Source organism: Gouania willdenowi, chromosome 21, assembly GCF_900634775.1.
Source record: "Gouania willdenowi chromosome 21, fGouWil2.1, whole genome shotgun sequence".
NCBI lineage: Eukaryota > Metazoa > Chordata > Actinopteri > Blenniiformes > Gobiesocidae > Gouania > Gouania willdenowi.
Genome location: NC_041064.1, coordinates 17195360 through 17220058, shown reverse-complemented (window position 1 = coordinate 17220058; position 24699 = coordinate 17195360). Strand labels below are relative to the sequence as shown.

At 39.8% G+C, this 24699-nt stretch overlaps 2 protein-coding genes across 2 annotated transcripts; one reads left to right on the top strand and one right to left on the bottom strand.

The window, feature by feature from the left end:
- Positions 1–2685: 2685 nt before the first annotated feature.
- Positions 2686–13029, top strand: LOC114454996 (NADP-dependent malic enzyme-like). Its single transcript, XM_028435982.1, is given in 20 exon segments — positions 2686–2790; positions 2792–2911; positions 6207–6340; positions 6593–6638; positions 6640–6743; positions 6925–6940; positions 6942–7025; positions 7652–7709; positions 7712–7737; positions 7740–7811; positions 7907–8013; positions 8090–8199; positions 9126–9223; positions 9322–9435; positions 9524–9629; positions 10528–10670; positions 10753–10846; positions 10849–10925; positions 11018–11116; positions 12282–13029. Coding segments are annotated over 20 exon segments (1875 nt in total). The 3' UTR covers positions 12444–13029.
- Positions 13030–13850: 821 nt separating this feature from the next.
- nxpe3 (neurexophilin and PC-esterase domain family, member 3) lies at positions 13851–24693 on the bottom strand. The gene is made up of 6 exons (XM_028435981.1): positions 24530–24693; positions 22570–22748; positions 19090–19871; positions 17668–17735; positions 17341–17565; positions 13851–15583 (listed from the first exon to the last, which is right to left on the bottom strand). Exons 2-6 carry the CDS (start codon positions 22660–22662, stop codon positions 15015–15017), a joined length of 1737 nt encoding a protein of 578 aa, XP_028291782.1. The 5' UTR covers positions 22663–22748; positions 24530–24693; the 3' UTR covers positions 13851–15014.
- Between the last annotated feature and the right edge of the window lie 6 nt (positions 24694–24699).

Sequence of the window (24699 nt, the reverse complement as noted above, 5' to 3'; positions counted from 1 at the left end):
AAAGAATAACTATTAAAATTGCAACATTTGTCTTGTGAAAAGCAATAAAATAAAAATAAAAAATAGGGTTTTACTATATATATGTAGAACATAATTTACAATTAAGTTAAAAGTGTTATAAAAGGAGAAAAAGGTTATGTACAGAATTTTACATATCTATTTACACACACATATGCGTCCAGTTATACAGTACATACATATATACATACAGTATATGTCTCTCTCTCTCTCTCAAGTACCCCCTGTAGTGCCATTGCGTACCCCTAGGAGTACACAAACCCCCATTTGAGGAACACTGGTAGAGCACAAGAATTAACGACTATGTTTTGACCCTTCTTCTAAAAATCATTTCTATTTCATCAGGTTAAGCAATCTTGCATTATTTTGGTTCACCATATTTATTTTCTCTCTAAATGATTTCAGTTTAGCTGTATTTATTGTCTGATAGCAATAACAACATTACCTTTCCATAGTGCGTGACCCTTAGCTGCCCGTTGGGACTCTGAGTGGACATGGCTTCAACCCCATTGGCTTATAAAGTCATGCTGTGGTGCTTCAAACCAAGATTTGCAGCAGACAATTTATATCTAAGTTGAGAGCAGAGAACTTAATCGATTTATTGATTAAAGTGTATTCCTCAGCTTGATAAACTGAGATCTGGGGAATTTGAGGCCATAAACACCTTGAATTGCTTGTTTACCTCGGATTATTTATTAGCTTTTACCAGGAAAAACTATCCTGCTGAACGAGGCCACTGCTGAGGAATACTGATTCAATGTGTGTGTGGCCTAATGTTCACACATGGAGTTTTGCTGGGTGTAAATCCTTGCCATCTTCCCATTTATGCATTCTGGAGCTATGTTTTCTTATGATAAACATAGCACAAATAGTATGTGAGTCACACAATTATAGTTTTGATTGTCACGTGCTCTTATATTGTTGGACAACTATTCAACAAACTATGATTATGATGCTCTGTCTTTTTGGAACTGGCATGAACTTCCTCAGGTGCTTGTTCACCTTTTTTTCTTTCTCTGAACACTTTTTGGTAAATACTGACCCTTGCAATTAGATTTCATTTGAGCTGCAGTTCTAAAGATATGCTGACCCCATTATTTAATATTTAGCAAACAAAAAAAAGGTGTTTTGCAGTCCTCTTTGACTGGGAACATGACGTCATAAAGAGTTTGTGTTGGTCAAATAAAAGTGTATATTTAGAAGATTACAGTTTACTTTATTTCACTCCATTTTTTTATGTTTGGATAGGATCAAACCATATTTATGTACATATTTCCTCTCCATGAAAATTGTATTGTTCTTTATAGTTTTTTTTTTTTTTTTGACGATCTTAAATTTTTATTATTGATTTTGCTACTGGTTGCTATATAAACCCATTCACACCAGTAAAAAATAAAATAAAAATAAAGTAAATTAATAATAATAATATTAAGTCATAATTATGAGATACTAAGTCATAATTAAATTTTTTTTCCAGGTTGTACTGTTTTTTTTGTCTTTTTTTTTTCTTCTTCTCTATATTAATTGTTTGCATTAGTCCACCAAAAAAAAATTCCTCGAGTTGTGCAAACTATACCTGGTAATAAAATACTTTGTGGTTCTGTGGGAGCACTTTAAGGCGCAAGCTGCTCAAGTGATGGGCCGTCTTTGGCTGCTGCAGACGCGGCTGTGGGGGTGGGGTCTGCTCGGTGTGATTGGTAGGCCTGGCTTCGGAGCGTCGGCTGTGGAAGTGAACAAGCCAATGTCACACACACTTCTGCGGATCTGCTGTACATCTCCACGTCCCTCCGAAAACTCTCTGTGACACTGCTTCAGTGAGTTAGGACGGAGGTGTTTCATATGAGGACAAACACTCACTGTGCAGCAGCGTCTCTCCGTTAGCAGGTGAGTCATAACACGCCGCTCGCTTTGTGCAAATGGCCGCACAGAGTTTCCTTTAAAAAAGGGATACTTCTCAAACAAATGGCGCAGTGCTAACAGTAGTTAGCATAACTAGCGCAGCTACACACGGTGAAGGGTTTCTGTGAAGATGCCCGTGTGTTCGGCATGAGTTTGGTTCTTATACACATTATATTTGGATTTTAAAATTGGAGAATGTGAAAGGACGGCCACTGTACTGTAACCCCATCGCCCGTACCGGTGTTCAGGTTTAACTGGTGACCGTTCTCACTGGTTACCCCAGTTCTGACCACGTCACTGGTCGCTAACAAAATGATGTGGCTCAACGTGTACAGTTCACTTCCAAAATGTGTTCATACTTCTAAAATGTTGTATGCTAATGCAATAGCAGAAAACCACAATTCGATAACGTAGCAGACAGCTAACAGTTAAAGTTGAAGATGCCGGTTTTGCGTTATTTTTGGAGTCAGAGTTTCTCCAATGTCAAACATAGTTGTTAGAATAAACCTTGAATAAGACCATGCAACTTCTCTCGATACAAATAAACAAAACAGCTCATGCTATTTCATGCTATTGTGGTGTCATAGTAGAAGTTTGTTACTAGTTGGCGTGGTCACCAGATGAAACGGAGCACCATTTACTCGCGATAAATCCGCAGGTTGTTTACAGGCGGAGTAATGCTCACTATGCCCGGCATTTGTGGGCTTAAGGTGACTCGCAGCAATGCCTGACTGTAGGTTTTGTTGTATCTTTTACATCACAGGTACCATGAATTCACTCCCTGGAAGGGCAGCCCTGTCTCTGTGTAGGCGGACGGCTTCGGGCGGGATGAGGGTGCTGTCCGGGTCCCAAGGACACCCAGCAGCAGTGCTGCCGGGGCGAAGGGGTTCATCTCCCGGCTGTCCGGGTCTGCCACTCCGGGGCGAGCCGTAAGGGCAGTGTGAACACCAAGAAAAGGGGCTACGACATCACCAGAAACCCCCACCTGAACAAGGTAGTTTGTAGTTCCCTTCTTCTGCTACATTTGGGTCAGTCTGTGTTCAAAAGCGTTATACCATAACCAAAGCTTTTTATGAAAGGAATAAGAACTTTCTTCTATTTTTTTTTTTTTTTTTTTTTTTACGGGCTAAGTTCATCATTGATAGATGTCAATAACTCCATATAGATCATTCATAATATCTAAAGAGCAAAGCACCCAGTAACAGACATCTGGACCAAGCATATATAGAATCTATGCTATGTAATGTTTTTGGTCTGTGCAAACCAGATTGGACTGCAATGATGACCTGAATGAATTCTACAGTTTTTGGTGCACTTTCCTTTTACAATCTGCATCTTTTGTGTCTTTTTAGACATTATTATCCCCCGCCACAAAGTGCGGAAGGGGGATATAGGTTTGAGCTCCGTGGGTCAGTCCGTTCGAGTTAAAGGGGGACATCTTTTCTCAGAAACTGTTCAAGATAGGGCAACCAGATTCAGTGTGTGGCTTCAAGGAATCAATACCTTGACGGAGTTCGAAAATGAGAAATGCGCAATTAATTTTGCTGGAGTTATTGCCCTTGTTTTTTTACTCTGTTCGAGGTATCTTCAAAGGGACAGCATTTGTTAGAAACCGTTTAAGATAGTAATTTTAGATTCTGATGTGATAATATTTTCTTTTGTATACATCTAAGTTCTTAGATTTAGGACATTTAGGAAAAGGCTGTGAGTCATAATGACAACCAATCTGGTGGGGGATGATCTTCTTGTTTCAGTAGTTTTGACTTTCTTTGAAGGATCTTTGATTGTGTGCACAGTACAAGGACATCTAATGTGTTTCAGTCTGCACAGTTGCACTCTCGCAACTTTTAGAATTCAAATTTAGATTCAAACTGACGACAACTGGGGAACTAAAGATGAAAAACCAAACAAACAAGAGCAAGACATGAGAGAGAGAAGAGAGCGCAGAGTGAAACTGCTATAAATCTTCTGTTTCTGTTATTTTCTTCATTTTTGTAGTTAATACGGAATAAAACGTCACTTTAATAATGAAGCCTGCCTTTAGAGTTTACTATTCTTGTCTTTTTAGTTGTCCAGGCATCATATAAAACATGAAAGACTATTTGTACTGTCCCGAGGCAACTACAGTAGATCAAACACTGTGGCCATATCTTGTTTTTATCGCTTTAATCCTTCTTGATATGAGGCCGGTCACAGTTCCTTCCACTGTAATGCTCTGTCAGCACATCTGCGACGCTGACTCACAGGTCAGCGGTCACTCCGGAGAGAGAGACTGGCTCGGATGAACACAACAGGAATGTAACTACACAGTCGTACTGTAATAAGGACCGTACAATCACATTTGGTCATCATCAGACACATGATCATGTTTATTTGACTCTGAGTAGCTCCACACTGCTAGTTTTCAGTTTTAAGGAAGACATTTGAAAGGAAAATCTCAGTCAATGTTTCATTGCTTTTAAAATGTTGTAGCTTGTTTATGTTTTGATCAATAGTGAGATTAACGTTTGCCTTTAAGTTTCAGTGAATTTCTAACTGATGTCCTGTGGTAATTATAGCTGTTTTTTTTAAAGTTGCTAATATATTTACCATCCAGTTTGTTCTAAGACAGTGAAGGTCAACTTCTTTCACAGAAATATTCTCTGATCTGAGAACCACAGATCAACATCCATGTGAGCATTTAAAAACAAAAAGAAAAAAAAGACCAATATGAATAAAAATACAGGAGAGAACAAATGTTTTGTGTGTTTTTGTTGTCATTTTGTATATTTTTCTCTCTTTTTGTGTGTGTTCGTTGTTGTTCTTGTGCGCTTCTTTTTAGTTGTTGTTTTTTGGAGTCATTTTGTATCTTTTTGTTGTAGTCTTGTGTGTTTGTAGACTAGTTTTGTGTATTTATGCAGTTTTCTGCATTTTTTTCCTGTGTTTTGGAGTCCTTGGGGGTGGCGCACAAAGTTAGACTGAAAACAGGAGTTTCCTATCACTGTTCCAAGAGCTTCAGCTAAACTTTGCTGTTTCCAGTAAGTTTTCCAACAAAGCCTTCACAAAGTCTGGTTTTCATTGCATGTGTTGAGGGTATTTCTCTGTGTTTGTATAGTTCTCTGTTTTGGTGTAGTGTTATAACGCCCGTCTCCTTGGACACCAGCTTCGAAGACATTAGTTCTGCCGCCTGATGGGTGTGGTTTGGAAAGTTGTGACCCATGGAGCTGCAGTGGGCAGGGCTTCTGCTTAATGCACCAAATGTGAATACCTGTGTTCACTGTCCACTGTACCAACAAAGACTGGGGGGGAAAACGTGGTTAAAGCAATCTCACAAGAGGAATCTGGTTGGTTTTGTAGCTCCGTTTGGTTCTTTTTAAAAATAACTTAACTCTGAAATGGAAAAAGGGAGAAAGCAGGGGAAGCTGTGTCCACAGGGGCGTGGGCTCAGGCTCTGTTATTATTGGACAGAACACACTTGGGTTTAAAAAAAAATCCTCTCCCCGCCCCTTGTATGACACGTACAGCAACCATGCCAGACCTCGGAATGACAAGCTGCTTCATTTAGTTTTTTCCCTTTCATCATTCTATAAATAATGTCAAAGTTAAGAAGGCACATGACTCGCAGCAAACTATGGCTGCTTGATTTTAGAAAAATATAATCATTATTTAGACATAATTGAAATCACGATTATTTGTCAACCAAAAAGTTATTTGTTTTTTGTACAAAAAAACCCATAAAATATATTCTTTAAACATAAACACTAAATTCAAGTATGTTCACTTTTGCAACAAAACACTTTGCACTGATGTGTCTTTGCTCCAGGTCTTCATCATCAAAACCCGAAGTGTTCCCATAGAAGTGAATATGACTTGCCACCTGTTTACCAAGCATTTTCACCTGCCATGTTTCAAGACCACTAGCAACAACTTTCCTCATGTTGGCCTGCAGGCTAGCTTTGGCTTTGAGAGGGGCGGGGCAGAGGGGAGGAGCTTGCACAACTCAAATTTACATGTGCGTGTCAAGCTTTATTATTTGTAGATGTCCAAAATAATGGGTTTGTTTTATTTAGCAAATAAAACATATGTAAAAAAAAAATTTTTATTTTTTTATTTTTTTTTTTTAATAATATTTTTTTCTCGATTATGTTATTTTTGGAGGCGTTGGGTGTAATAATCGTAATTGAATTTCAATGAATTGAGCTGCCCTACAGCAAACCTCACTCTGATGTCTATTTACGAGGGATCCTTTTAATCTGTGGACTTCACTCTGAGTTATTTAATGATTTATATCATTATCTTCCATTGTGTAGGGAATGGCGTTCACTTTGGAGGAGCGCCTGCAGCTGGGCATCCACGGCCTCCTGCCACCCTGCTTCCTGTCCCAGGACGTGCAGGTGCTGCGCGTCATGAAGAGCTACGAAACACGCTCCAATCCCCTGGACAAGTGAGGAAATAAAGTGACAGCAAGGCTTCCTAAAAATGCTGATTAGGGTTGTAACGCTGCACAGACAGATGTTTGAATCATCTGGCTCGCTCAGAGCACTGGTTGTCGTGTCATCCCACATGTCACGTCAAACTGTCTCTGATGCGTCCCAGCTGTGGCTTTCAATGTTGTTCAGGATCTCTGAAAAGTGACTCGTTTTCTAAGTGTCTTTAAGCGATCGGGAGAAAAAACCTGGACATCTGTGCTCTTCAGGTACATCTTGTTGATGACGCTGCAGGACAGAAACGAGAAGCTCTTTATACAGACTTCTGACCTCAGACACGGAGAAGTTCATGCCCATCGTCTACACTCCCACTGTCGGCCTGGCCTGTCAGCAGTACGGCCTCGCCTTCAGAAGACCACGGTGAGATTATACACGTTTGGGTAGATCTTCATTAAAAAGTCACAAGAATCTGAAGAGACCTGGTGAAACACTTTCACACTCAACAAAAGTGTGAAAGAAAGTGGGCGAGACAGGAAAAACTGCCTTTTGTTTGTAAAGTGGCCTCTTAGCTTTGTCGCTTTGTCACGCCCCGTGTTTGCAGAGGTCTGTTCATCACCAATCCACGATCGAGGCCACATCGCCACCATGTTAAACTCCTGGCCTGAAGATAACTTAAGGTACCTGCACTATACTTTAAAACCAGTGGTTCTCAAACTTTTTCTGCTGCCATCCCTCTTTGAAGAATGAAAAATTGTCAGGGCCCCCCGAATTGCAGCAAAATGAAATTCAAAATAGGTGTAAAAAAAAAAAGTCACCTTTAAAAAAAAAAAATAAAATAAATAATACTAATTGGACTATTCTTCAAATCTCATAAAAAATACAATTTAATTTGCAATCACATGTTTTAGAACAGAAATAATAAAGCTCTTATTAAAAAATTGCAAACACGTTTTATACATAAGGCTGACATTACGCCGTGATATTATAACATGACACCTGTCATTAGCATGATTAAGGTGTCATGAAGGCTGTCATTTAGTGTCAGTTATTACCCTAACCCCACTAGATCCCTCCACCGAACCCAAAAAATGTAGCTCCAAAGGTGACATCATTTAGTGAACACTTAATGGCACCTAATTCATGCCAATGACAGTGTATAAAACTTCAAGTAAAGTGTTTCAAACATTTTCTATTTTTCATGCTCAAATGCCCCTCATCCCCCCCCCCCTTTCCAACGCACCCCCCAGTTTGGGAACCAGTGCTCTAAACACTGAGCTGTTTGCTGCTGTGAAGCTGTGACGTGTCAGTGAAACGTTTGTTGTGTCCAGGCCATCGTGGTGACGGACGGTGAGCGAATCCTGGGCCTGGGCGACCTGGGCAGCTATGGATGGGAATTCCAGTGGGGAAGCTGGGCGCTTGTACACGGCCTGTGGTGGAGTTCAGCCACAGCAGTGTCTCCCTGTGCTGCTGGATGTGGGCACTGACACCGGTTAGCTCTACTATTAGCCCTGCTGCTATTTAACAGTAGATTACATACCACACTGTTTGGTTCATAGTTTCAAAGCTGAAACGTTGACTGATTTCAGACACTCCTCGACGATCCTCTGTACATTGGACTGAAGCACAAGAGAATTAGAGGAAAGGAGTACGATGACTTGATTGATGAGTTCATGCAGGCGGTGACGGATAAGTGAGCATCACACTGGGACGACTGGAGGACGTTGCTGGTGATTCTCGTGTCTCACCGCCGTCTCTCTTCTCTGCAGATACGGAATGAACTGCCTGATACAGTTTGAGGATTTCGCTAACAGCAATGCCTTCCGCATCCTCAACAAATACAGGAATCGGTACTGCACCTTTAATGATGACATTCAAGGTGGGTTGAGAGACATTCACGCCCCTTTTTCCTTTATTTGAACATTTATTTTATTGTAAAGTATCTCCCAAAGGAAAGTCGCTCTTTAATATCTTAAGGTTTCATTTATTCAAACAACTGTTTCAGATCAAATTTACTTTGATCTCCTGACATGTTTCAATTGTCAACTGCCAGTCTTCTTCCGAGGCATCTGTTGATTGCTTTGATGTGTCATTGACTTCCAAGTAAAAAAAAAAAACCTTGCTTAAAAACCTTATCATTGCTTGAAACCTTAACATATTATTCAAAAATAAGTGGCTGGAATTATTACGCGGAAGTCAAGGACACCTCTGAAGAAGACTGGCAGTTGATAGTTGAAACATGTCAGGAGATCAAAGTAAAATCAGCTGTCTGAATAAATAAAACCTTACATTTTTTAACATTGGAATTTAGTTTCACTTTTGCTTGTTTTTAAAGTGATGTGGGCGATCAATTAATGCAAACAGAGCAGGTATAGAATCGATCACATGGTAGAATTATCAAGTGTTACCTAATATTAATTACTTTAATACTTGGCACTATAAACCGTAACGGCAAATTGAAAGTATTGCGTTGTTACAAAGTTCTCGTCAGGACAAAAAAGGGTCAAATACATGTTTATATCAGGTTGGTTTATTGCAGAATATCCAGACCTGTGAAATGATGGTAACTATAGCAGCTGTGGCTGTAATTGTTGTCCCTAACAACAAATAGCAGCGTTACCTTAAATTGCCCCGTGCAAATGTGAAAGTCTCTTCCTTCCTCCCACAGGGATTAAGTGAAATCTGAGTCTGACTTAATGATAAGAACCATAACCATTAAGAAGCTCCTTTGGAAGCCGTCCCAGATAAAAGATGCAGAGTTATCAGTGAGTTAATGTGTAATCCAATGGTCCATTACTCCTGCAGGCACAGCTTCTGTAGCCGTTGCTGGGATTTTGGCTGCTTTGAAGATCACAAAGAACAGACTGCTGGACCACAAGTTTGTGTTCCAGGGAGCAGGCGAGGTCAGAGGGTGTTAAACTGTCCCGAAAAGACAAGAGTGTAAATCTGAGCCAATTTAAGGAAACAATGATTATCTTCCTGTATTTTTACTCCCATTCAGGCTGCTCTAGGTATTGCCCATCTGCTTATTATGGCCATGGCAAAAGAAGGCGTGACTAAGGAAGAAGCTGCTAAAAGAATCTGGATGGTGGACTCCAAAGGTCTTATTGTGAAGGTAACAGGAAGTCTCTCATACAACCAAAGTGACAATCAGTGACTTTAAAATGAATTATTTGTGTTTGGACCAAAAAAAAAACAAACAGGGCCGAAGTCACCTGAACCACGAGAAGGAGGAGTTTGCACACGAGCATCCACACGTGAAAACCCTGGAGGAGGTGGTGAGCACCATCAAACCCACGGCCATCATTGGTGAGTCCAGGAACAAAGTCTCTGCTCAAATAGATGGTTCATCACAACAGGAACAGATAATGGGAGGGTTCAGACGCTTGGGCTCTGGTCCTCGAGGGATGCTGTCCTGCATACTTCTACTCATGATTGAAATCAGATCCCTTTTAATCCCATAGAACAGAGATTACAGATACTCTGTTTTTAGGGCCATATTATCAACATTCCTATCCTGTTCTGGTGTTCTTCATATAACTTCCAACTTCATGAATTACAATTTTGTTTTGGGGCCGCACAAAATTAAACGGAGGGCCGCATATGGCCCCCTAGCCACCAGTTGCCTATGTCTGCCATAGAAGAAATACAGTGTCCACATCCTGCCATGAGCACCAGCGCTGAAGCCGCCTCCCAACTGGACAGAAATCTCCCTCTACATCCACAAATGACCTTTTTTTTTTTTCCACTGACTCATCTGTCTTTTATGACAAATGTGTGTTTCATCTATATTCCTGACCAGTGATGGAAAAACAGAAAAACTTAAAGGTTTTTAAGGTGATTTTTTTTCCTTCATTTTTGCTCAGCATGGTAACAATATGGTAATTCTTTTTTTTTTTTTTTTTAAATTTAATATCACCTTTTGGAGGATCTGGGTGTTTGTATTCATGGGTTTTAACTGAAACAAGGCATGATCGATTTAAAAGATTTTCACTTCACGTTCTTGCATCTCTTTTGGGATTCAGATGTAATTGTTATAGAACATTAATTTATTTATTGCTTTTTTTTTTCTTTTTTTTTTAAAGCACCCTTAGAATCTATCGGATGAAAGAAAATCACAGTAATCAGTGTTTGACGTTTCACTGTGACAGGGAGCGTGTGTGTTTGCTTTACTGTGTGAAAGCTGAATCTTACTCTGCACGTGAAGGTGTGGCTGCCATCGGTGGAGCGTTTACTGAGAAGATCATTAAAAACATGGCGTCCTTCAACGAGAGGCCCATCATCTTCGCCCTGAGCAACCCCACCAGCAAGGCAGAGTGCACGGCAGAGCAGTGCTACACCCTCACAGAGGTCAGCGTGCCAGGGCAATGTTAGTGATCCTACAAAGTTTAACTTCAGTTCATCATCACTTCTTTCTGTTTTTTTTGATCAGGGGCGGGGCATCTTCGCCAGTGGAAGTCCGTTCGACAAAGTGACGCTGCCTGATGGTCGCACCTTTTTCCCCGGCCAGGGAAACAACGCCTACGTCTTCCCGGAGTTGCTTTGGGCGTTATCGCCTGCGGTGTGCGACACATATCTGATGACTTATTCCTCACCACCGCAGAGGTACAAGCCAGATGACTAAGCACTGAATATAAAGTTATTCTCTGAACAGTGCTAGTGTTCCTGAGTTTAAGTCTGCTGTGTTTGTGTCTCAGGCCATAGCTGACATGGTAACAGAGGAGCACCTTGCAGAGGGGAGACTTTATCCTCCTCTAAACACCATCAGAGAAGTGTCCTTTAAGATTGCAGTGAAGGTGAGTGATCTTCACACACATCAGGATTTTCATCAGAGATGTTTTATTTGTTACAGACCCCACACACGAAGATAAAAAAAAAAATCAGGCATGGAACAGTTTTGTTCATACTTTGTGTGGTTTCTTTCTTTCATGGTTATTGGCGTGTTGCAACCAACTTGAATAGGTGCACATCGCCACCTACAGCTTTGAATTCATTACTTGGTGTGTGTGCAAGATGACGAGCCTGCACAACCCGCCTCTTTGACGCGTCAGCGGCTCCTCCTGTGTGCGATTTGCTCTGATAATCTCAACACACGCACACGGAACCATTCTGTCCAAACACCAACCTTCCACCAAGACAGAACTATCACGTGATCAAACAAGATCTAACAATATGATCTAATCTAGACTCCAAGCAACTTGGAACTCTGGGTTTTCCGACCTCCTACTTGGAAAAAATTACTTGGAACGTCACCTGAAGTCAGAGCTCCTGCTTGGTGAAGTCAGGGGATAAAAAAGTATCATAGCGGTCAGCCACGTTTGAGTTTTTTTTTTTTTTTTTTTTTTTTTTTGACGCGCTGTCGCTGAACTTGGTTTGAACTCGAAAATCATTTACCAATTGACGCCGACTCATTTCGGAGCCAATTATCAGGACAAATCCACAGGATAATCTAATAAACATAAAATAAATATATATATATATTATATTTGTGTACCCAACCCAGCTTAAAGCTGCAGTATGTAAGATTTTTTTTGGCTTCATTTGGTCAAAAATCCATAATCATCTTTGAACATAATGTAATTTAAAGTGGTCCGAGGGGGCAGCGAACATCTTCTCCTTCTCTTGACTTTATATTTAGGCTTTAGAAATCCAGGATTTCAGCCAATCAGTGATCTTTGAGTGCTCCATGAGCAGTTTTGGGGTAGGTTACTTTTGGCTACTCGACTGACTCGATGCACATTCACGTACAACTGCTATAAATATATATATATAAAGTAATATATTATTTTACAATTAATAAATAATTGTCTATAAATATATATCTTAAATACTGCTACAGTATTGGGTGAAAAATTATTTTTCCAAGGTAGAGCTAACCCGGAGAGAAAAACCATCTGTGTTTGAGCTGCACCTACGTGAATAAGTCATTGTTGACTGTTTTGTCTTTGTGTATTTTGCCAGGTTGTGAACCATGCGTACAAACACAGCATAGCCTCTGTGTACCCGGAGCCCAAAGACAAGGAGGCGTTCGTTCTGTCTCAGACCTACAGCCCCGATTACGACTCCTTCACCCTGGACACGTACGGCTGGCCTCAGGAGGCCATGAACGTCCAGGGCGTTTGATTCTCAACATTTGTGGGTTTCTCTCTCACCGCCATAGTTCTAATAGTTTTACTTCTGCTTCAACATCCTCCCAAATATTCTGCTGAAACTCACCTCATCCTTTTCCGTCTGCGACTTCTCTTTTTGTCAGGTGATGTTTTGTAGGTACATTCACTTTACAGATATATGCTTTTAATGAATGCAAAATATGTTTTTTTTTTTTTTTTTTTCTCAAATAATGACACTCCTATCTATAGATTATTGCAGGGATTCATCAAATGTCTCCTTATTATGAAGTGTGAAACAAACTGCGGTGCCTCTTTTTTGTCAGACCTCAGGACAGCACTGCCAAACATCACCAGACAAAACATCTGGATGAAATGTAAAAACATCTGGATTACCATGCTCTACACTCCTGTTAGCACGTTTTTTTGTTTTGTTTTTTAAATGAAAGTTAAGACACTTTGTGAGTGTGTTGTGTTTTTGTACAGAGCGTTCCTCTATCCTGTACTTACCTGTAACATGAGGCTGTGCATACTTCACATGGGAAAGAACTGCTTTAAGTTTTTAAAGGGAACTTTTGAAATAAATTTGGTTAAAGAAAAAACATGACTTGTGTGACTAATCTTTTCCAGCAAACATCTGGTTTTGGGTGATTTACTGCCCTCTGCTGGAGGGTTTAAGAACTTCTGTTCAAACTAATGATTATGGTTACTACCTAATTGAAAAAGGAATGAGGGCTACAGATGGAGAGTAATTAATCAAAAATAGTCATAAATTCTGAAAAATCTGCCACGGTACAGTTAACATTAAACTATTTATAGCTAATATATTTCTTAGTTAAAATACAAACATTAGGTTCATTAGTCAGCAGACATGTTTGTGTGACAGCTTTTGAATCACAGCCTCCACAAAATGATTAATGACAAATAAATAACCATGGATGAATAAATGCCATTTATTTCACACACATTTGACATGAAAAATGTTAAAGCAACACAAATATTAGCAGTGAATGTTAAAGAGGGAAAATTCTTACCTCATCACTATACATTAAAGACCCTTATTTTTTAATGAACGATGTATTTAAGATTGTCTTTCAATTGATGGCACAATAAAGCAATACATAATCAGGGGTCATGAGATAAATCACTCGGAAGTGTTGAGATTTGGCAAAACTACTTTAAAACAAAACCAGTCAAGATACTAAAAGTCAATTGAAAACATTTTTGGTGTTCACAAGGTAAGGTTAAAATATTTATTAAAAAAAAAAAAAAAACAATTATCAAACAAACATTGTAATGGTTTAACATAATGTAGGAATTAAAACACATTTTAACATGATTAAACCTATAATAGTGATGATTAATCCTATAATCAGTCCTATAATACCTAGTCTGACATACAGGAAGCAATAGAAATGTGTTGTGCAGCTTTTATTGATTTAATACGAATTGATGGTGTTGAATTCTAAATTTAAAGCCTAAAAAGATTTGCTTGACGTCATGAAAACTGAAGGCTTAAGCTAATCTGGTTATGTAATAAATGCTGGTTTTTCATGTTGAATGTAGAATATCAGATTCTAGATACTGTTTGTAGATTAAATACAAACATTAGAAAACAAAAATATCTCAGGAAATCGCGAGATAAGCAATAATCAAATGTGACGAGAAAGTCTGTACAGTCTGGTCAGAGTTGATTTGTACATCCTTGAATTGGAAAGAATTTCTTTTTGAGGGGTCATGCTCTGGTCTGATGACATCAATGACTTGTAGAAAAACAATGAGCTTCTTGTTGTCAGCAGGAAATGTGTGAACACTGTCAGTCTCATGTAAAGAAGTGATACTTCTGTAACAAAACTACGCTATGTTAGAGTCAAACTGGTTTGCTTCTTGGCACTTTATAACACTTCTGTATTGTGGTGTAAGGACAAAAATACATTTAACGATATATTGTGATATTTCATAGCAAGATTATTGTATTAATCCAAACAATGTCCAAATACATTTTTTTTAATCATGTTTTTTGATTTAAAAAAAACCATTTAATTGCGCTAACATATGCATAGCACGTAAACGCCCGTCACTAGGTGTCAGTGAACCACATCAGACCTTATTAAACTACCTCCCGCCTCTTTATTTTAAAGAATTTAAGAACTTAATAGAATCATCATCTGTTGTAGAAGCAAAAGTGAAACTTTTTTCAAAAAAATAATTTGACAGTTTGATAAACATGCCACTTGTTCTTTATATTGGTACTTGAATTACAGTTAGTCATTTACTTGTTCGCGTAAGTTAAAAAAAAACAAAACATAAAATGTGTTTCATTCCATTTTGTACTTTTAAAGGTGAAATTCTTTATTACTGATATCGTGATGCGTATTGTTTGTTTAGTATTGGGATATGTCGTATCGTGACGTGCAAATCGTGAATTGTGTTGTATCGTCAGATTCATGGCAATGCCCACCCCTATTCTGTATGCATGAAGTTAACAAAACATGGAGGAAAATTGTGAGAAAATGTGTAAAAATGTGTTTTACCTCAACAAAAGTGATATTTTGAGCTGTGCAATAAATCATTTTTACCTCTCTAACTAGCTGAACATTTGGTTGGTCTGCATCTCTGGGCAAATATAAGACAGAAGCACATCGATCATGTTCTTCACAATGACAGGGGGAGGGTGAAGGGCGTGGGGCAGATGGTGAGCTAAACTCATCTGCCAAGCATCTACCAGCAGGACGTCCAGTCCCTTAAACATGGCTCTGAGCACCGTGTCCAGCTGCAGAGAGAACCAGTCACTGTTGTACAGGCTCACCTCCTGGTCCAGGGCCTGAAGGTTGGCTGAGCGGATCACTACCAGCGTCCCCGGGGCTCGCTCCTTCAGTCTCACCACGGCCCGTCGAATGTGGCGCAGCCTCCGAATGTAGACCTCCACGGGAAAGGTGCTGAAGTGGGACCAGATGCTGAGGACCACCACAGTGTTTGGGGAACCGGGGAGGCGGTCCAGCTCGTTGGAAATGTAGCGCAGTTGGCTGGACATGACGGTGGTGAAGCGGATGGGTGGGCCGTGGCAGCGGTACTTCAGCAGAATGTTCTGAGTGATGTCGACGGCCATGAAGGGCCCGACGTTTTTAGGACTGTGTAAGTTAAACTCCTTCAAACCTGGACAAGAGGCAATGGGCGGCAGGTTAGAGTGCAGTGGTGTGAAACAAATACAGTGGGGCAAAAAAAGTATTTAGTCAGCCACCAATTGTGCAAGTTCTCCCACTTAAAAAGATGAGAGAAGCCTGTAATTTTCATCATAGATATACCTCAACTATGAGAGACAAAATGAGAAAAAATAATCCAGAAAATCACATTGTAGGATTTTTAATGAATTAATTGGTAAATCTCTCGGTAAAATAAGTATTTGGTCACATACAAACAAGCAAGATTTCTGGCTCTCACAGACCTGTAACTTCTTCTTTAAGAGGCTCCTCTGTCTTCCACTCGTTACCTGTATTAATGGCCCCTGTTTGAACTCGTTATCAGTATAAAAGACACCTGTCCACAACCTCAGTCACAAGACTGAACTGGGAAGACTGAATCTGCAATAGGTACTGTAAGCAGCTTGGTGTGAAGAAATCAACTGTGGGAGCAATTATTGGAAGATGGAAGACATACAAGATCAATGATAATCTCCCTCCACGCAAGATCTCACCCCATGGGGTCAAAATGATCACAAGAACAGTGAGCAAAAATCCGAGAACCACACGAGGGGACCTAGTGAATGACCTGCAGAAAGCTGGGACCAAAGTAACAAAGGCTACCATCAGTAACACACTACGCTGCCAGGGACTCAAATCCTGCAGTGCCAGACGTGTCCCCCTGCTTAAGCCAATACATGTCTTGTCTGAAGTTTGCTTGTGAGCATTTGGATGATCCAGAAGAGGATTGGGTGAATGTCATAAAACCAAAATGGAACTTTTTGGTAAAAGAAAGAACACTATATCTACTGTAAAGCACGGGGGTGGTAACATCATGCTTTGGGGCTGTTTCTCTGCAAAGGGACCAGGACGACTGATCCGTGTAAAGGAAAGAATGAATGGGGCCCATGTATCTTGAGATTTCTCACATAGTTGAGGTATATCTATGATGAAAATTACACGCCTGTCTCATCTTTTTAAGTGGGAGAACTTGAACAATTGGTGGCTGACTAAATACTTTTTAGCCCACTGTAAATCAACCAGACCAGGGATTGGCCACTTTTACCACAGCAAGGGCGACAAAAGTGTTAGTGTCTAATGCAAGAGCCACGATATTAACATTCATGTCAGGATTTAGAAAAACAAGCATTAATACAGAGAAGAACAAAGGACTTTGTCTCTTTAAATATTTTATATTTTGAGTCATTTTGTGTGTTTGTAATCAATATGTGTATTTTCGTTGTCATTATGTGCATTATTGTAGTCATCCTGTGTGTCTTTGGTGTCACTGTGTATTTTTCTTCTTGTTTTGTATGTTTTAGTTATTTTTGTTGTCATTTTGTGCATCTTTGTAGTAATCTTGTGTATTTTTTCTTGTCGTTTTGTGGTCCTTGTGTGTCTTTGGATTCACTTTGTGTATGTTCTTGTCATTTTCTATACTTTTTGCGTTATTTTTGTCTTCATTTTGTTTGTCTGGATTAATTTTGTAAACATTTGCTGTTCTTTTGTGTATTTTTGTAGTTAACTTGTGTTTCTTTGAAATATGTTTGACCATTTTTGTGTTTATGTTGTCATTCTGTGTGTTTTCTTTTTTGTTTTGTGTATTTTTTTTGTTGTAATTTTATTTGTTTTTGGAATCAACTTTATGTATTGGTTTTGGGAACCACACAAAACTAGACCAAGGGCCATGTGTGGCCCCCGTGCCTGAACCGACCTCACCCCACCAGTGCTCACCTGGTACAGCGCTAATGAGGTACTCGAACCACTGTCGGACGGTGGAGTCTCCGTACATATGGATCACTTTGTCCTTCAAACACTGGCTGATGTTTGACGACTTATTAAAGTCAGCCATTGTCACGGCATCTAAAGGTCTCCACGAGTTCTCGTAATAATATCCAGATGTTGCTGCTAGGATTAGATCTGGTTTTATGCTGCCGCTGCTTTCTTCTGCGTCCTTATCTGATACCAAGCAGGAAACATTACAGGCAAAAATCAGTTTACTCGCACAAAAAGAAAGTCATTTAATGACGTATGAACCACACAGTTGAAAATCGAATGTACCTTTCTGTGGCAGCACAATGACTCCATCAGCTCCTGAAGCGTGGATGGGAACTTTGACGTTTACATCACTGAGGTGACAAACACAAAGAGTGTGATTGGTAAAGAGTACATAAGTTGTATCTAAAAAAGTGTGAATTCTATATGCCCCTGGGACTTAACAGGGAAGACTCAAAACAGAATGAATGAATGAGCTGAAGGTTAGTGCAAAAATTAGAAAAACTATTAGAGTAAAATAACTGTCCTATATACTTTTTAAGCTATGTATTTATTTTTTTTTTTATCTGATTTGCTGATGATTTGGCCTTTCCCCGCCCCCTTTGTCTGCATATGTTGTCAATACTTAACATTACATGTGGTGCAATGACAGCTATGCACATTTTAATCTTGCAAAAACAAATGAAAACCTTTGTGACTATGAAGTTCTCTAACCTCAAGATTTACTGGAACCTCACAAACTTTATGATTTTATTTTTATCAGGGATGTCCCAATACAACTTTTTCACTTCCGATACAATACCGTATCGGCCGATACCGATATTGTTCCGATACGATATCAGCATGAATCACACATACTTCTGTTACTTACTTTTAAGTGTGGAATGTTAGAAAAGGCTTGATCAAGTGATGTTACTCAAACAGAGAACAATAGTCAACAACAGTAGGTTACTTTGTTGGAGTGTGAACCATAGTCACCTATGGATAGAAGTGATGGAGCGGAACATGTTATCGGAGAGCTCATATCGGTGATTTTAGATGCAGTCTGATAAAATCCAGTATTCATTTTCTGGCTGATATCGGACCGATATCCGGTATCAATATCGGATGGGGACACCTTTAACTTTTATGTGCTATGGGAACTACGCAATAATAATCAACAGTGAATAACAAACATTTAAAAAAGCTCTTCAAAGTCTAAAAAAGGTCAATTGGGATAACTGAAGTTAATGCAGTCTTTAATTTTACCGCACATGACAGATGCTGAGTGGTTGTTCAACAGTAGCTAAACCCTGAGGTTTGGGCTGAAGTGCGTCTAGGATGGAAATTAAAATAATGCCTTTATTGTGGGTGGGGCTCCTGGAGCAGTAAAGACACGCCGAGTCTGTACTATAAAATCTCCAAAGATCAATCTATGCTAAGCTAACTAGTTACTCAATACTCATATACCTCTCCATTCACAATTCTCTGAATCTGACCGACTCACCACAGATTACAGTCCACAGGTGCTAGTTGTTATAGAAGGGGCGGAGTCAACAGTGGTGGTTCATGACATAAGAAGCCACCAAAACCTTACAAACCGCCATTCTCAGCCAATAGCAAAATTAGTTTGCAATAGCCGGGTGGTTTTGGGTTTTAGTTACTCTTTAAGCTGGATATTAGATGGCTATCTGTATTCTGTTGCATGATAATTACTCAATCACAAACCTCTGGAAAAGCATGGCTTCTTTGTTGGTAATGAGGTGTTTTTTGTAGCCCCCTTTGGCGTGGTTGACTCTGGTGTCACAGCTGAGCACCTTAGGTTTGTAGCAGAACCAGGGCTCGCCCGTGTAAAGGTCGGTGTAGTTGCAGAGAGGCTGGGGGTCAGGGGGCAAACACATGTTGCACACAGTTGTTTCAGAAAGGAAACCCAATCGGTAAAGGCTCTTAAAAAACACCCGATCAGGACGCTCCTCCCTCAACCGCTGCAGCACGGCGACGGCCTCGCTGGAGTGAACCATCGTAATCTCAACCTGTGCAGGCCCCGCCCACAGGAGCGGGAACAAGGCCGAATAAAATCCATTCCTGTGGTCCACCACCTTCCCTGCTACGCCTGCTCCAAGCTCTGGAGAGTGCAGTCTGGCCAGGAGGAAATCCCCGCCGTAACGCTTGGGGCGACCATGGAAGTCGTGCATCTGGACCAGAGCCTCCAGCTCCTCACCCACGTGCCATTCTCTTCCCTCATTAGTGGGAAGTATGGTGAACAGGCTGTGCACGGGGTCGCTCGTCTGACGCAGGCTGGTCGGGGCGGAGTGGGGTGGAGGTCCGGGCCAGACAATGGAGTCCAACAGGTAGTGCTCCTCCAGCTCATCCTCAGCGGAGGGTTTCTGGCCCAGGTGGGCACAGAAAGTACGGTTGTGGTGAAAAGTGGGAAGATTAACCGGGATGAAAGAAGACTGGATCCGGCTCTGCAGCTGGTAGAGGGTTGAATATGTGTGGCAATTCCAGTTCTGAGGAAAAACAAAAACATCCAGTTAATTTCACCTAAGTGGACCCGCCCCTTCAAGGTTAGAGACTGTTGGACTCGGGTTCAAATGATGTCAAAGTCGACTATTAGGAATGGGTACCGAATTCCTTCGGTACAGCCTGGCACCGAGTCACGAAAAATCAAACGGTACCATGCTTCGGTGCCTAAACAGATCCTTGTGACTGTGAGGGAGTGGAAGAGTAGGCAATTTCCCGTACAGTACGAGTACACAACATTGCACGCACATGGCGGTAGTGGCTAAAATATGGCTCCGCTTTTTAAAAATGCACTGCAGACCGAGCACCTTCTGAATTCCCTCTCCATGCAGAAACATGACAGATGTAAATGTGTTTCACTCTCAAACAGCTGCTGTACCGACCACAAGAGAATTGGAGAACAAACTGCTACGGGCTTCACAGCTACGTTTGAAACGGAGCGCAGAGATATTTCCTGGTTCTGTGGCGCACACACACACACACACACGCACACACACGCACACACGCACACACGCACACACACACACACACACGCGCACACACACACACAGCCATTGAAATGCTGTGACCATTCCTACTAGGGCTGGGTGATATGGACCAAAAGTCATACCTCAATGTACATTTATTAACAGCTGCACAATATGTGCCACTTTTGGCTTTTTCTCCTCTAAGGGACAGCACGTGTGAGTGATTTCTGTAGTGTGGTTTGTTATGGGGAAGGTCTTGGTTAGGACTCACTCATTAATCTATCTAACTGAGTAAAAGCAGTAACTCCTAAAACTAATATTTTGATACAAAATAAGCTATACATACATATATACAGTAAATATATATGCAACATTGAAGTTCTATATTTCGCCAAAATAGAAAACTCGACAGATCTTGAATCTCAATATATCGCCCAGCCCTAATCCCTAAATTATACTAAATTAAGACAAATGGGTATAAGAAGCACATGTGTTCATTTAATATACTTACAGTTAATAAACAAGTCAACACGTTGCATATTTACTGTTTTTCACATTGCTTTGTCTTTAAGTTATATTTTATTCATTTACATTTTATTTTCATTATATATTTTCTTTTCATTTCTCATGCTCACTCATGTGGTTCTCTGGTATTCACTAATGACTTATTACACAGATGTGTTGCAGACTTTGTGTTCTTTAACACTTTTATAAAGCAGTGTATATTTGTGGCGCTTGTGATTGTTCTTTCCCCCGTGGTAAACGCTAAAATCTCAGTTATTAATCTAACAGAACGTGTAACTGTGTCACATCCTGCTGCTCTTTAGGAAGATAAACTCTCTGTCCCATTTCACAACGTATTTACACTAGCTCTTTGTTTTTTTTTTGTCTTCATTCATCATCTCTCTCTTCGGAGTTGTTTCCGAGTTTGTTGCGGCTGTCGGCACTAATCTCGCGAGAACTTGTCACTCAGGCCATTTCAGGTGGTAGTTCTCGCGAGGCTTGGGATGCCGTTCAGTTTAGTAAGGCATCTTTTACTTATTATTACATTAAAATACGGGATATTTACGTGAAAATACTAATACGAGACGATGGCGGGAAAGAGGGGTAAAATACGGGAGTTTCCCGGCCAAAACGGGATACTTGACAGGTATGATATGGGTTGCCAGGGTTAAGCACTTTTCCTTCTGAAATGTTATTTTATTGCATTTTATGTATGTATTTATTTTATATGTATGTTTATTTTATATCACACAATACACCACACATAGTAATGTACAGTATATGCATTTAGTTTTGCTTCAAAGTAAAAGCCATGTCACATAGAGCTGCTTTTTAAGTTGTAGGTGAGGGTTTTCATGATGAAGTCATTTGTAAAACAAATGTTACTACAATACAGCAGTTAGGTGAAGTGTTGGTTTGATATATTTGTTAAAGTCGTTTGTTGTCATTATCATTATAATTATTGTTGCTATTAATGAGAAATAAATATGGTAAATTGGAGCATTTTGAGATTTGATTATTTACCACACAAAAGTACACAAATTGGTACCGTTGAGTGCCGATACCGATTTACAGGTTTCATTTATTCAAACAAGCGTTTTTCAGGAAATGTATTGTACTTTGATCTTCTGACATGTTTCAACTGTCAACTGCCAGTCATCCTCAGAGGTGTCCGCTGATCGCTTAGATGCCTACTTGCATTCCGCGTAATAATTCCAGCAAGTTCTTATTGTCTTCTTTTTGAATAATATGGTAGGGTTTCGTTTATTCAAACAACTGTTTTTCACATCAAAGCGATCAGTGGATGCCTCTGAAGAGGACTGGCAGTTGACAGTCAAAACATGTCAGGAGATCAAAGTACATTTCCTGAAAATCAATTATTTCTCCAAATTTATGCAAATGTTTCATTTTCATTAAAATGTATAGAAAATCCACCTAGAGTTTTAAAAAATGCCACTGACCATATAGACCTGCAACATTTAAAAACATTTCTCACAATGTTTGAGAGAAAATAAACATTTAAAGATGCTTAATTTGATACTAAAACATTCTCAGCAGTATTAAATTGTAATGATATAGTAGTAACTACATCTCTCGTGTCTATTTATCTTTGTGAGTTTGGATCCTGGAAAGTAAAACAGATTTTAAATGGTGACCAGAGCTCCTGGGGGCCCCTCACATGGTCCATGAATCCATAAGAAGCACTGAAGCTCACCTCTACATTGTGGATGTTGCGCAGCAGGAAGATGAGACCTGACAGTGCCAAAAAGAGAAAGACTGGAGTATATTTGGACAGAATTCGGCACATGGTGGCCGCTTTCCTTCCCTCATGATCAGTCCCAAGTAGCACTCTCGCTCTTCACTACATCAATGTCTTCATTTTGTTGGTGAACCCTGAGAAGGAACAGAGGAGAGACACATATCACACTTTGTCTAACACATGAAAATCAGGGCAAAAAAATATTTCATTCTTTAGTGTTGGACTATTTTAATACATGATGTAGCACAATTAAAAAAACACACACACATCCCTTTGAAAGCATTGTGCTGGATCAAAAAAGCCAAGAGATGCAATTTAAAAAAAAGTCTGCACAACTGCGTAGTTAGCTCCCAATTTTAAATTAACTTACACCAAACGTTTCGGGCTGGACGCCTTTCATCAGGCTTTTGAAAATCGCCTATCCTACCTTTAAATCTAAATAAACAACATTTATGAATAAAATATTTATCTAACAAAACAATAATATTCTCACCAAAATCAATTATCTTATTAACAAACAAGCCACATTTCACATCGGATACAGTGGACAACATATTAAAGGTAGGGTAGGTGATTTTCAAAAGCTAGCATGATTTTGAATGTAGCCTCCCCGATGGCTCCGCCTTTACCTACCTCGCCCCTCCCCTCTGTGCTCCGTCTCACTCACATGCACAAGCACAGCTGCTGCAGAAGAGGAGCTCAGCTCATCCCTTGTATTGTGTAGAAACTTTGTTGTCTCATGTCTCTTTCAGCACTAAGTAAACAATAAACTTTACCATTATACTGTATATGTTAAAAAACGTGACCAAAAACTCTGTTTGTGCATCTTTTCTGTTTTGTCTATATCAGTATTAATGTGAAAAGATGCCTTTTTGTATGTATCTGTACTTTGTTCAATACAAAAAAATGAATAAACTTCCTCGTTTTGTTGTCTGTACAGCTGTGATTCACATCTACTGAAAGTAATAATAATTTACAGCTGTTAATTATAGCAGACTATGGATAAACACTATCCTCTAATGCAGGGATCTGCAACCTTTACTCTCAAAGGAGCCATTTTGCCTCATCTCGCCTGGATTAAAATCCTTCCGGAGCCGAAAAATTATCTGCTCAATGAAGATAATACAGTGTATAAAATTCTATACAGTTAAAATAGTATCGAATAATTTTATGAGTTAATGATTTGAAGGGAATAACTTGATCATATGTGACATGCTAATTTCTTGCAACATATCAATGTTTATTAATGTTGGCAATTAAATAAATCTTTCACCACACAAATAAAATCTTTATTTTCTTCCAGAATAGTCTGTTTGTTTAGTTATCTTACCAGGGATTTAAAACTTAAGGTTCGCCGCAGCTGCAAGGAATGTTGAAGGTTTGTAGATGTTGTAGGAGGTGAGAAGGTGGCTGAGTTATTGCACAATGTGATTTATTTTTAGATTAACTAATTTATTATAATTTTATTTGTAGTTATTTTTACTCATCAATCAATACCCTCTGAAAGAAATTATTTATTTATTTTTTAAAGCTACAGGGAGCCATTGCAAAAGAGTCAAAGAGCCACATGAGGTTCCAGAGCCGCAGGTTGCAGACCCCTGCTAATGGTTACTGGTTAGCCTTAGTCGCGGATGGATATGATACGTTAGGAAAAGCAGCACCGAGTAACACTGTAGCACCCCCTAAATCTAAGATTTACAATGTAAACATACGGATTAAATGTTTATATTATCTTTAACAATTCAAAGCATGTAACAGTAAATGCAAAATGAATCATAAAGACAAAGACAAAGTCATAACAGTGTAGATATAAGCACTAATTTGACCTATGACCATCCCTCGGTTAGCATCTGGCAGCTAACGGTCACCGTTACCGGTGCTGCGGATGCATCAATGAAAGTAACCATACGCTTACCGACAAGTGAGGAGGTTCGGAGCGGGAGGACAGCATAGGCTGACCGTAGACAGGAGACAAGTCCTGGGACTGGAGACTAGACTAGATAGCTGTCCTTGGAAGCCTCCACCCTCTTTATTGGCATGATGGTTAGAAGTAGGGACAACCAGCCAGGAGTAAAATGGCCCGTG

What these genes read in the sequence shown, in the direction of transcription:
- nxpe3 (XM_028435981.1), bottom strand. Translation starts at nt 22,662, where the DNA reads ATGTGCCGAATTCTGTCCAAATATACTCCAGTCTTTCTCTTTTTGGCA. An exon ending in GAAGCCATGCTTTTCCAGAG is followed by an intron (nt 17,736 to 19,089) that starts GTTTGTGATTGA and finishes TTGTCACCTCAG; the next exon opens with TGATGTAAACGTCAAAGTTC. An exon ending in CCTCATTAGCGCTGTACCAG is followed by an intron (nt 15,584 to 17,340) that starts GTGAGCACTGGT and finishes CCTCTTGTCCAG; the next exon opens with GTTTGAAGGAGTTTAACTTA.